This window comes from Cornus florida, unplaced genomic scaffold, assembly GCF_030987335.1.
Source record: "Cornus florida cultivar Cherokee Brave unplaced genomic scaffold, ASM3098733v1 CherokeeBrave_3.0.0_Hap2_Chr10, whole genome shotgun sequence".
Taxonomy (NCBI): domain Eukaryota; kingdom Viridiplantae; phylum Streptophyta; class Magnoliopsida; order Cornales; family Cornaceae; genus Cornus; species Cornus florida.
The window spans coordinates 101,888,644-101,901,511 of NW_026775580.1; the positions used below are offsets into that span (position 1 = coordinate 101,888,644).

General features: G+C 36.4%; 3 protein-coding genes across 3 annotated transcripts; 1 reads left to right on the plus strand and 2 right to left on the minus strand.

Annotated features, from left to right (window-relative positions):
* Positions 1-458: 458 nt before the first annotated feature.
* LOC132276468 (probable mitochondrial import inner membrane translocase subunit TIM21) lies at positions 459-7,107 on the minus strand. The gene is made up of 7 exons (XM_059777902.1): positions 6,721-7,107; positions 5,815-5,833; positions 4,665-4,825; positions 3,292-3,470; positions 3,127-3,175; positions 1,057-1,176; positions 459-871 (listed from the first exon to the last, which is right to left on the minus strand). The coding sequence occupies exons 1-7, from the start codon at positions 6,901-6,903 to the stop codon at positions 713-715; spliced, it is 870 nt and encodes a 289-aa protein (XP_059633885.1). The 5' UTR covers positions 6,904-7,107; the 3' UTR covers positions 459-712.
* Positions 7,108-7,345: 238 nt separating this feature from the next.
* On the plus strand, positions 7,346-9,626 carry LOC132276469 (transcription factor DUO1). The gene is made up of 3 exons (XM_059777903.1): positions 7,346-7,684; positions 8,118-8,355; positions 8,964-9,626. Exons 1-3 carry the CDS (start codon positions 7,458-7,460, stop codon positions 9,474-9,476), a joined length of 978 nt encoding a protein of 325 aa, XP_059633886.1. The 5' UTR covers positions 7,346-7,457; the 3' UTR covers positions 9,477-9,626.
* Positions 9,627-9,940: 314 nt separating this feature from the next.
* On the minus strand, positions 9,941-11,638 carry LOC132276467 (hydroquinone glucosyltransferase-like). Its single transcript, XM_059777901.1, has one exon. It carries the CDS (start codon positions 11,547-11,549, stop codon positions 10,134-10,136), a length of 1,416 nt encoding a protein of 471 aa, XP_059633884.1. The 5' UTR covers positions 11,550-11,638; the 3' UTR covers positions 9,941-10,133.
* Positions 11,639-12,868: the final 1,230 nt, after the last annotated feature.

Sequence of the window (12,868 nt, forward strand, 5' to 3'; positions counted from 1 at the left end):
GTTATAATATCTATAATATTTATATCATCAAACATAAAAATGGCTTTATATGTTACATCCCCTTGTTGGAGGAGAAGTTGAGGGTATCTATCTGTGAAAATACGTTTTAAAAACTGAGAGCTTGGAAGGGTGATCAAAGCCACCATCATGCTGCGAAAATGGGATATTTATGCTGATGAGAACATTAAATCAGTGGTTAGACTGACATTGAAAAGAGCGGAAGATTGAATAACAGTGGGAAGACAATAATAAGGAAAAATGTGTTTATTTAGCATCATATTCCTGCAGATAAGAGTAGAATGAACCCAACATTGATCCTCGAATGTCATTATGAACTCAGTGTTCCATGATCAATGTATTACTTGGATGAACACGAAATACTATTTGATCGAGCCCATTCCATATCTACATTCGAGAGCAATTCAAGATTTAGTGGCTTGTAACAGGTGACAACTTGATCAATAAGCAAAACAAAAATACACGAGCCTTCTCCAAATCAATCACATGAATTCATAACATGTTCTCTTTTTGTAGCATAACTGTAGAGTCAGTAATAATTAACTCCAAATGTTCAACAACCAAAAAATTTAGACTCGAGAAATCATTTTCAACCCCTTTTTGATGAATGAAATAAGGAACCATTAATAACAAAACCGAGTCATAGCTTGTAAAACAGATTAGATGCACCTAGAGGCCGATTCGCGTATATGTTTCAAGCTGGGACATATGATTCCAGCATCAGTTGCGCTGGGGAAGGTGATTTGATCTCAACAATGAGATATGTGAACTTCCACTGATTGTCAACCTTGTCTTTGAACATCTCAGCGTAAACTTTGCCCGCTCCATGGGGCCCGCGAATATAAAAATTAACCTACATTCAATTGATCATACATCAGTGCTCCAAGGAAATTTCTAAAAGATTCTGTATTTGAAAATCAAGAATGTGACTACATCACCAGAACATCACAGGAATTTCTGCAAATATTAGCAGTTGCACAATTGACCAAATTCAAGAGTTTGAATTCAGTTATAAACTTTACAACACTAGTACATTACCTCAACATGTTCAACGCCATCTTCATCAGTCCATACCCTATTTGGAATCCGTTGGCGAGCAGCACGATTCCTACTTTCCTGGCCATAACCCTTGACAGGGGATCCAATTCTTACCCTAACCTGATGCAAGGCATATCTAAACCATTTGAACCATAAAAGCAATTACAATTATTCATTATTAAAGACCACCAATTAACCAGAATGATCCCTAAATGGCAAAGCAGTTGAATGAGAAAATACAAACAGGAAATGACGAATGTTGACAGCATTGATACTCCTTAATCGCATACATATATAAGGCTAAAACTGCAGGCTCTAAAATTACAAGAAATTTTCAACTCTATGATTGCCCCAAGACGAGGCTCAAAGGCTATTTAATAATGTCATTAGCACCAACAGTAGGGCCGTATGATTATGACTGGAGATGTAGATTATGCATGCATAGAATATATATTTTTTATTTTTATCTTTTCATCTCTCAAAATTTCAAGACCAACATATTCTTAAAGAAAAAGGGGCAAAAGCCCATATGCCAAATAAACTATGTTACATGGACTTGGGTAAGTGTGTTGGATATGGGTATGTATCCGTGTGTCGGACGTGTCAAATCTCTAAAGAGAAGGACACATGAACACTATTCATTTTATTTAATTATTCTATTTTATTTTTTAGAGTACAGTAATTTGTTTGTTTGTTTGTTTTTTTTTTTTTTTTTTTTTTTTTTTTTTTTAAGCGAGTAAATTAATGTTTTTATCTAATATAGGGTTCAATATAGGCATTTAACTCATTTTAAAGTAATAATATAATATAATTGAATGATGAGATACACTTTTAAAGTACGTGTCCAACCAAAAGTGTCAGACAAATATCCCATACCCATGTCCAACCAATAAGTGTCTCACACGGGTATTTCACCACTTTTGAAGAATCCATGTAACATAGCATATAAAGCAACATACTATAAAACTTTAACCCAAATGAAAAGAAAAAATCAACAAAAGATAAATGACCCAATTTACAATGATTCAGCTTTCTAACATGTTAGTGTTGATTTTGCATACATTGAACTCATCTAAATGTCTTAAAGATTTAATTTTTCATTGAGAACTTATTTATTACGCGCTAAAGTATTTTGAAGCTACCGATCCACATTGTAGTTTTTCACCAATTCATCGCAGCTATTGATTGAATCAGAAGTTCATTGTAGCATTTTCCAACTCTGTTTCATAGACTCTTCTAAACATGTAAAGCAGTAGTGCTGAAGGCATGACACCGAGGCATGCTACGGTAGATAATGTCAGACTTAACTGATTCAACATGCTCCGAGCAAACATACGATTACACAAAAAATTCTTTTATCATACTTTTTTTGGTAACATTATTCCTTTAAAATGAATGGAGTGCCCATGCTAAACAGTTTTTTTACATAAAAATCATTTTATCTCATGGAGAAAGTAAAAATATTAAAATATGAATATTATCCATGTCTCCATGTCATTGGATTTTGGGGGTTTGATAATATCGACACTTAAGACATACCTAAACCCTATGAACATAGCCAAATTCAAGTAACTTAGCTTACCACCTCTCTAACTCTTAAGATGTTGACCAATGGCATGTATGAATATCCTACTTCTTGTCCTCTCTTGTGTGTGTGTGTGGGAGCGCGAGCGCGAGCGCGATCGCATACGTGTGTGTGTTTAGAAGATATTTAATCTATGGCCCCACAGAACAATACATGGGGATATACATTTGTTGTTCAAGGCTCGGTATTCACATTTGAACGATTTTTTATACTTTTTCATCTGTATGTTTTTTCCTCAGTAAAAGGAGAGGAATTCTGATGCTTATTATGCTTCGAAGCGAACCACACTAGGCAATCCAAACCAACTTTGACCTAGTAAAATGCCAACAACCCAATTCCTCAAACTCCATCCAAACTGGTTAAGTGTTATAGAGTTGGAAAAACAACTTAAAAATCTTAGCATCAAAACGGGAAAAAGTAAATAAAAAAATAATAATAATAAAAAAAAAAAAGAAAAAAAAAAGAAGAAGATGATTTGAACAAACCTGACTGTCATTTTGAACCCTATCCAGAGCCTTCCCAAAAATCTTGTACCTATAATAATAGATCACAGCTTTTAAATCTAGAAAAGTATAAAATTAAATGCAAGTCCTCAGATCACAGCATTCTAATCATATAACACAATTTTAACTGAAAATGTGCACCCTTACTCTTTCGGCTGAAATATAAGTTCCTTGAAAACAGCATATCCTGCAGCAGCAGCAACTCCAAGCCCTGCAAGAATGACAATACTGTAGGAAGCTCCCTCTGCAAACGTCACCGGCTTCTCAGGGATATTGTATGTTGGAGAATCAAAGGGATCCTCAACAGTAGATACGTCTTTTCTAGTCTGTTAAAAGGAATGTGAAAGAAAAAAGGCACTTAAAGTAGAAAACTTGTCAAATGTCAAGAAAGCCGCCAACCCCCCCCCCCCCCCCCCCCCCCCCAACACATACACACACAAAATAAAAAATTGAATCTAAAGCAATAGTAGCATTGTCTAGAAATACAAAATAAAAGTGTTTTGGTGGCCTTCCATCTGGAAAATCATTAATTGAACTTTTGCATTGGCAGTAGGGTCTGAAAGTAGAAGCTTCTTCCTTTTACTAATTCAGGATTTGTGTGATCCTCATGATAGAAGTTTCAACCTCCACTTAATAGGACAGTACTTGCTTCCTCACCTATCAGGAGGGACTCCTTCCTGATAGGTGATGTGGTGCAATATTATATAGACACGTGTACCATAAATTATAAAATTTATAAAAGAAAAGAAAGTGAATGAACGAGACCTATCAGGAGGGAGTTCCCCTTTATAGGTGAGAAGGCAAGTATTGTCCATAGAAGAAAACAAAATCTTTCCAAACTACAACTTAATAAATTAATAGGTTAGAAATCTAATCCCATCCAAGATTTTAATGACACAGATGACACTTTCTGATGCAATCTAAAGAGATCAAGTCAAATAAAATATGGGATAGTGGCTTTAGTTTAATGCAGGACCGTTTGGAACCTTGCATAGTCAAGTTCTAGTTCAAGTCTCTCTCTTCTTTCCCTCTAAAAAATTGAAGTTAATAAGTACAAGGTTCAGATTTATATATTTTCTTATGCTTCAGAACTTGACAGTGTCTTGGTAGTTTCAGAATTTTGTAGTCATATGCAGATTGCAGTAGTGGTGGTTCACGGGTTTCCGGGTCACATTATGTTCTTGGGTTGTTAGGTGCAGTCTTTAGTTGTTCTATGAGTAGCAGAACTTTCCAAAATCTTTAGTTTCGAAAGTTTGAGTTAAGTAGTATTATTTTTTTTGATAAGTAGTTTACTAGTTTGAGTAAAGTATTATTAGAAGTGTATATATAGCTATGGAACCTATCTTTTTTATTTATTTAAGAATTTTGAAATTATTAACAGATTGATGTTCTTTTATTTTGATTCTTTTGAAGTAATAAGAGAAATAATCCACAGTATTTTTGAGGAAATTTTTGTAAAGAATGGCATTACTTTTAAAAACAAGCTCAGAAACTCTTACTCAAACTCAAACGAGTCAAACCTCAGAAGTGTTCCGTTGTGATGACTCCGAAGCTTTTGAGGCAAAAGATCTAGCAAGGCAAGGACCATTGACAGCTGCCCTATTTTCACTTAGTTGAAACAGTGACTGACGGCTCATCAAAGATTCTCCACTCCACCGCCTTCTAAACAAAACAGGGATTCCTGCCAAAAAATAATACCAGTTAATTAAGAGCAACTAAAGGAAATACAAAACATATACCTACAAACTACAAGATTCTACTCTACTATTCCCTTAGCTCTTGGCCATTCATATGCATTTATCAATCACGTGGCACAACCTAGAGTGTATGCTACTTATCAATAAGATTCTGATGGTGACGGATAAACTCAGGATAACACTAAAGAGCAAGTCGGATCTACTTACCAGTGCCTCAATTTTGCATCCAACAATTTATTTAAATACATATAGGGATTCTTTCCTTAGAATTGTGCAAAGAGTTTTGGCCTACGCAATTTTGAGCATTCGGTTCTTTTAAATGACGTTACACAAGGTTGCAACACCTAATGAACAGAATTTTGTTGCACAAAACAATTTGCCTGCATCATTGCATCTGATAACAGCTATTGAAAACACTGCATAATTTGTTTTGCAATGATTGATGGGTCCAATTGCGCAAAACAATTAAAAGGGGATCAATAAATAGAAGGGAAAAGGAGAAGTTTACCAACATAACCTCAAAGAATTGTCCATTATGCATTAAGATAAAGGAGAAGATGAAAATAAGTTAATGAAGTAATACATTCCCTTTGAAGAAGCCCCATCTGAATTAATTAAATACTCTTTAGCAAGTCATTTTGTCCTATAAATTTTCTGAAAATCTTCTTTAGAATGCAAGAGAACCTAATAGATTGATGGTACCTTTTTCTTTTAGGAGCAAAAAATAAGACCATTTAGTATTTAATACTGCATTGAACCGTGTTCCCTAGAACAGAGATTACATTGCGCCTAGAAATCATAAACAAACTTTCCTATGAGAACATAGGTAATTTGGTATTTAAAGAACATGTCCACAAGACAATTCCAGGGAATGAACGAAAAAGAAATATTGCATGTGGACTTACCCAAGGATGAGAACAGTAATAATTAGTGATTAACTAAGAAATAATAAATAATAAAATGACATACTCACCCCTAGCTCCAAGTACATCCTGCAGAAGACATAAAAGGAAAAATGATCAGCAGAAGTAATGTATGAGCTTAATAAAGATAGGAAGAACAAAAACGGGTCTGGTCACAATAGGCATATGAATATTATCAATACATTGCTCCACAGAACCTGCCTTCAACTTCTGCAACCATATAATCATTGAAAAAAAAAAAAAAAAAAAACTCAAATTTCATATACCTACCACCTTGAAAATCACTTTCCGAAAAAAGAAAAAAAAAAAAGAAAGAAAAAGGTGCACTCGAATAACTAGGCACCATGCAAAACTAGAGGCAGAAATGTAACATGAAGTCATTTCTAACTGTCCCGCCCATTCTTTTATCAAAGCAACTTAAGATTGATGATTTACCAATATGACATTATCAGGTGAATGAATCACAATGGTGACGGAATATTCTAAATCTGATGATCAAGGCGTTCAGGTTTAAGGGAAAAAGAGAATATAACTACAATACAAAATTCATAACTACAATAACTTCCGAAAAAAGAAGAAATCATAACTACAAAATGAAAGTCATGACCTATGACTATTGAATTACTGAGTTACTTGTTTCCACTAGTTTCCAGTAATAAACATAAGGATAACTTCTTATATAAATTTTTAATTTTTCTTATATTATTATCAATGCATTCTCATAAAAAACCATCAGAAGTCCAAAGAGGCCTGATTGGATTGCTTGCTAGACATAATTATACACAATGCTAACCATTTTCGGAAAAGTAAAAAAGTTCTATAGAAAACAAACAAAATCATAAAAGGGGTACCAATGATAACATACAAGAAAATCACCCAACAATAATAAAATAACCTAAAATCGTTTAGCAATTAAGAATATCCCTAAACGATAGACGAAAAACATAAATTTGTACCCTTTTCGCGAAATCGTTGATTGCAGCTCTCTCCGTGGCCGTAGACGAAAAGCGAGCAAGACCCACATCAGATACACACTTCATGGGCTTATACTCCATGAAAGAGCACATCCCATTGTAGGGTTTCAGTATATTAGAGCATCTATTCTTGATTGAAAAACCAGTTCGCCTAATATGGTTCATCGTTACAGGGTTGTATTGATGTTCGAAACAACAGTTATTGTGACTTAAAAATCATAATAAGCTTTGAATAAATAAACGATTAAATAAACCCGAGTAGCGAAAAATGGAAACCCAGAGAGAATAAATATATCGAACACTAACTTGCACCAAAAACCTAAACCCAGAGAGAGAGAAGAGAGAGGTAGACTTGGGGACTGACCAAAAAACCCAATACCCGAACTGGGGTTTTTGTTGCAGGCACGTGCCAAGAGAAGATGCACGTGATATGCCCACAGGGGCCTGCTCAGGCCTGGCCCGTTCGTCAATGGGTTCGGCTGGCCTAAAAATTTTAAAAACCCCGTCAATGGGTTGGGCTGGCCTAAAAATTTTAAAAACCCAAGCCCATGCCCCCTTTTTCAGGATTAGTGGGTGCGTAGTGGCAGTAACCGTCTCAACCGTCACTATGAAAAAACACACATAAACAGAGAATTGCAGACAAAATCAAGAAGTAAAATATATTTGTTGAGAGATTAGGGTTTTGAAACAAAAAAATTGAAAATTGGGTGGGTAAATAAATGATGAATGGGAAGAGATATCATCATTATCATCATCATGTGTATGATGAAATGGGTGAGATAAAGAAAGGGCCATGGAAGGCTGAAGAAGATGAAGTTCTGATAAACCATGTGAAGAAGTATGGTCCCAGAGATTGGAGCTCCATTCGATCCAAAGGCCTTTTGCAACGCACTGGCAAGTCTTGTCGCCTTCGTTGGGTTAATAAACTCAGACCCAACTTGAAGAAGTATGAATTTCTTCACTAATTTCACATCTCTGTGTGCATATATACATGTATATGTCTATTGGCCTATGTATATTTGGGGTCTTAATATTATTTGCGTTTTTATGATATTTAAGGAGTATATTGGTAATGGGTTTTCGTTTCAATTGATGTCGTTTACTCTCAACTGAAGAATTATGCACGTACGGCAACATAATACTTGTTCTTTTTCCTGTGTGTATGACTGTGTGTGTATATTTGTGTTGATTTTCATATGTATGTTTAGAGATTTTTTGCGTTCATATGATTTACAAGGAAGATGTTGATAATGGGTCTCTCTCTTATCTACTACATTACTATATGATGGGGTGGGACCGGAAAATATCTGTATTTATATGTATGTATCTGTTTGATGAAAATGTATATGATGATTCTCTCTCTCTCTGTTTTTTAAAAGTGGAGTAAAGTTTTCAGCAGAGGAGGAGAGGATAGTGATAGAACTTCAGGCAGAATTTGGGAACAAGTGGGCAAGAATAGCTACGTATTTGCCGGGAAGGACGGACAATGATGTGAAGAATTTCTGGAGCAGTAGGCAGAAGAGATTGGCCAGGATTCTGCAGACACCCACAACATCATCCAAATTAGAGAAGAACAGAAGTGCAGTTGCTGTTCTTCATCATGCACCATCTCTGGAGGTAATAAATTTAAACCACGGTATATCTGTGTGTGTAATATGTATGTATCCATATGTATATGTGTGTCCATGTTGCTGGTGATACTTTATTTGATCTCTTGTTAGATTCAATGACTTATTGGTTATGAATTTAATACAAATGTGGAATCTTAAGTCATTTTTATGGTTATATATAATGGAACAATATTTAGTGGGTCTATTCACATTGGACTTGTAGATCTTGCTTGTTTGTATAGCATTTGAAGGTACAAAATGAAAGATTGATCTGTCTATCAGTTCAAATACTATGTCATAAGACAATTTGATGATTGTGGTGCATTAACATCCAAAACTGCCTTTAGTGTTTGATCTTTGTTAGACCATTTAAGACAAATTGACGACTGATGAAACATAAGTATGTTATATTACAATTTTGCAGGGTTTCAAATGTCTTAAAATTTTATGTAGTCTGCAATCTGTCATCATCAATAAATGTAGAATTTGATATCAAATCTCTTCAAGGAGTTTCTGTACTGTTACACAATACTATTGTTTATTCTTATTGTTATTAAAGCAGAATCCGCTGACTACGTGCCTGCGTGCGTGTCTATGTGTTCTTGATATATCTAGGCACCCAAGTTCAGTTCTTCAACAGAAGAAGAATCGTCCTCTAAGTCCCAGTTTTGCTCATCGTCGCACTTTGATAACTCTGAAATGATCAAAATGGTGCCTTTACCTGACCTAATGAACCCCAACTTGCTTAATTTTGATCCTAACCTTCTTCAATTACAGTTCACCCCTTCTGAGGAGAATATATGCAATGAGTCACAACCACAGTTCCCATTCAGTGTGCTTCCGCCACCACTCCAATCCGTCCTACCACTATCGTTTGAAAGCCAAGAACTTGTTACTAGGCTCGAGGATCCTAACTTCTTGGATGCGTTTGGGCATGCCGATGCTTCTGAACTTGGAAGTGTAGCACACATTCAACTAGTGCAGCCATATTGTGGACAGGAAGGAGATTGTCAAAATGGCGGTAGGGGGGAAAATGACAACCCCATGACACCAGACAGCTTCTTCGATGACTTCCCAGCAGACATGTTTGATCATATTGAGCCACTTCCAAGCCCATCAGATTGGTGATTTGTTGATTTACTCTTTTTAGTTACAAATTTGATGAAGTGTTGTATGAAAACGTTACGTTACTGCTATTCTTTGTACTTCCTGCTGATCTAGAATTGATAATTTCACTCTTATTTTTCATGGATCGACTCATTTGACATATAAATTTGTGCTCTCAAAAATTAAACAATTCTGTAACATATGATTATTTTAACTCTCGCTTTTCTAGTACTGAGAAATTGCTGCACAGATTGGCAATTATAATTTATATGACGTTTAGTTGATCAATTTGTTTGACTTTGTAACACATATGCTGGACTCTGAGCGCAAATGCAGAGTCATGTTTGTGCAAAACTAATGCCAAAGATTAGGACCATCTCTATTATTTCTAAATTCACTTTGAACAAAAAATGATATGTCTTTCTTGTGCTGTATCAAATTAGATTTTCCACATTTAAGAGGATCTTGGTCATTTTTCAGAAAAACAAGTTCGTGAACAAAATATGAGGTTCTTTCTTCGGAGAGTTATACAATAACTAACTAAATATTTTTGACAAAACATATTAGTTCTTATTAAAAAGCTATGGACAAAGTCCAAGTACAAGCCAACAACAACAAATTTCAAACTACAATATTTGAGCCTTCCTGAATTTATAAATCCCAACACACAAAAGGATATTAAACGTGTTTATGATTCCTCCACTTACTCACCAACTTGGATAGCGACTTTGTTGAGGATCCATCTTCATTTAAGCCATTTCTAGCAGCGCTCTGCAAGGATTTCATTCTGTTGCGAATCAGACTCCCTTCTTCTGCTTCCATTAGACTGTTTGCTATTTTTGCAATTTCCTCTCGAACCACCAGACCATGTTCATTAGCTTGTGGACGCAAAGCCACTTTTAGTCCCTCATTTAGCATTAAAGAATTCATCTTTTGCTCTGCATAAAGTGGCCAAGCAATTAGTGGCACCCCATTGACCACACTTTCTAGTGTCGAGTTCCAACCACAGTGGGTTATGAACCCACCGGTTGAACCATGGCTCAGGACCTCCACCTGTGGTGCCCAAGAGTGCACCACCAGGCCTCGACCTTTGGTCCTGTCCAAAAACCCATTCGGTAAAAAACCATAAGGGTCATCTTGGCTTTGGACACTAAAGAATGCAGCATTGGCAGCTTTATCATTTGGGCTTCTTACAACCCACAAAAATCTTTGGCCGCTCATCTCCAATCCGAATGCCAATTCATTGAGCTGCTCACTAGAGAGGGTCCCACCACTCCCGAAAGCGACGAACAGGACCGAGCCACTTGGCTGATTATCCAGCCATTGCAAACACTCATGCCGATCCGGTCCGACATTTGAACCGGTCTGGATAAGAGGTCCAATGGGATAAATCGGCGGCTTACCCGATTCTTCTACTTGCAAAGCTTTTATGGCCCCCTCTTCCATATCCATGAAACAGTTCACTAAAATTCCTTCACATGAAGTGAACCGCTTTACCTGTTGAAGAAACCCCTTGTATGCTGGGTTGGAGCGGTCCTGAACCGGAGCTAGGAAATCTTTTCCCTGAACCGGGACGCAACCCGGAAGTTGAACCGGTTCAGCTAAGTCTCTATATTCACATGAAACTGTCTGATCAAGAATTGGCAAATGAAGGCAAAACAACAGAGTCATTGCCGACGATGGAAATAACAAGTATGGCGAGACGTGAAGCTCATTAGCGACGTTGAAGGCTTCGGTGCCGAATGGATCTACGACGAGAGCGACCAAATGGGTGGTCGCAATTAACGACTTCAACGTGTCGCGGAGGGAGGAAAGAGAGCCAGACATAGTGAGGAAGATTTTGGTCTCGGCGTTGATGTCCCGACTATGAGTGGAGTCGTGGAAGCTGACCGGTGGAAGAAAGATGTGATTTACGCCGACAGGGAGGGATTGGAGGACATCCTTTTGGGCTTTGGGTGGTGGTCCGGTGGTGGGGACGATGATGGTGACGGAGAAGTTGTGGTGAAGAACGAGTCGCTTGGCGAACTCGGCGAGTGGGATGAGGTGACCCATTCCTGGACTGGGTAGGATGGCTATATGGGGAGTTTGATCCATGGTTGCTATTTGTGTGTGAGTCGAATTTAATGTGGTGGTCTGGTTTGTGGGTTCAGTTTCAGTTTATAGGTCTCCTTCCTTTTCATTTGTGAGTAAAGTAATGATAGACAATCCGTAAGGAATGACGTCACACAGTATTAAATTTATTCACTCGTGTATTCGTGTTCATATACATACAAGAAGGTGCCATGAAATGTATAACCTATTTTGGAATGTTGAAACATGACACATAATGGAATATCAAAACTTTTTCCAGTGCTCAGCAACTATTCATCTTGGAAGCTTAGCTAGCTTAGCTACTATTCTAAAAATAAAAAAAAAAAAATGAATTTGTGTTTGATGATATCTGTGTTTAATTTTTTAGTAAAGAAATAATAAAAATGATGAACTATTAAATTTAATAATATAATTATTTATTTTTATTTTTATTATTTATATTTAAAATAAGGTTTCATAATATTATTTTAAGTAGAATTAATTATTAATAAAGAATCACAACTTACGAAGACTCCCCCTCTGCCACCACGAAAGGGACGACAGAAGGAGAAACAAACGACAATCACAGATCTGACACAATCTCAGCTCGCAAAAAAGCGGCCAAAGTATGAGCCACTCGATTACCCTGACACCACACATGAATCAACCGAACAGATAAAAACCATCGCAAGTCCCGAGCAATATCAAAACAAAGAAAAGCAATTTCGGAAGGGCAAGACTGCTGACACAGCACCCCATCCACCACAACTTTAGAAACTTTAGAAAAACAAATTGATTATATGCTACTGTTGCCAAAGGGAAGAAGTCACCAAACAAGTTACCTATTTGAAACCAATAGAAAATATTATTTGGATAAAATAAGAATGTCAAATATGGTAGTAGTTGTTTTGCACCACTAGATAATTATATAGAAATGGTAAATTATATAGTAATTGTTTGGGTAATGCTATTGTGAGAGCGTATTCACAACCGCAGCGGTATGCTCTTGAATATGAATCGTTGGATTGTAAAGTCTTGAGATTGGTACCGACAAAAATTAAACATATGTATTAAACATATGTTTTTATTTTCATTTTTTGGGTCTTCTTCTCTCTTCTATCTCTTCTCACTCCTCTCAAACTTTCAGGTCTCTTTCGTTCTCTTCTTACCTTTTCCGCTCAGTTGATTATCCTCAAGTAACAGAGTTGCGAGTTGAGGAAGGCTGGTTAACTCCACCGGATTTTTACAGAACCCAAACACTCATTTTTTTTTTTTTTTGTCTATTTAAATCTAAGTCATTACACATACACAAAACACATTCATATACACACCTATATTTTCTG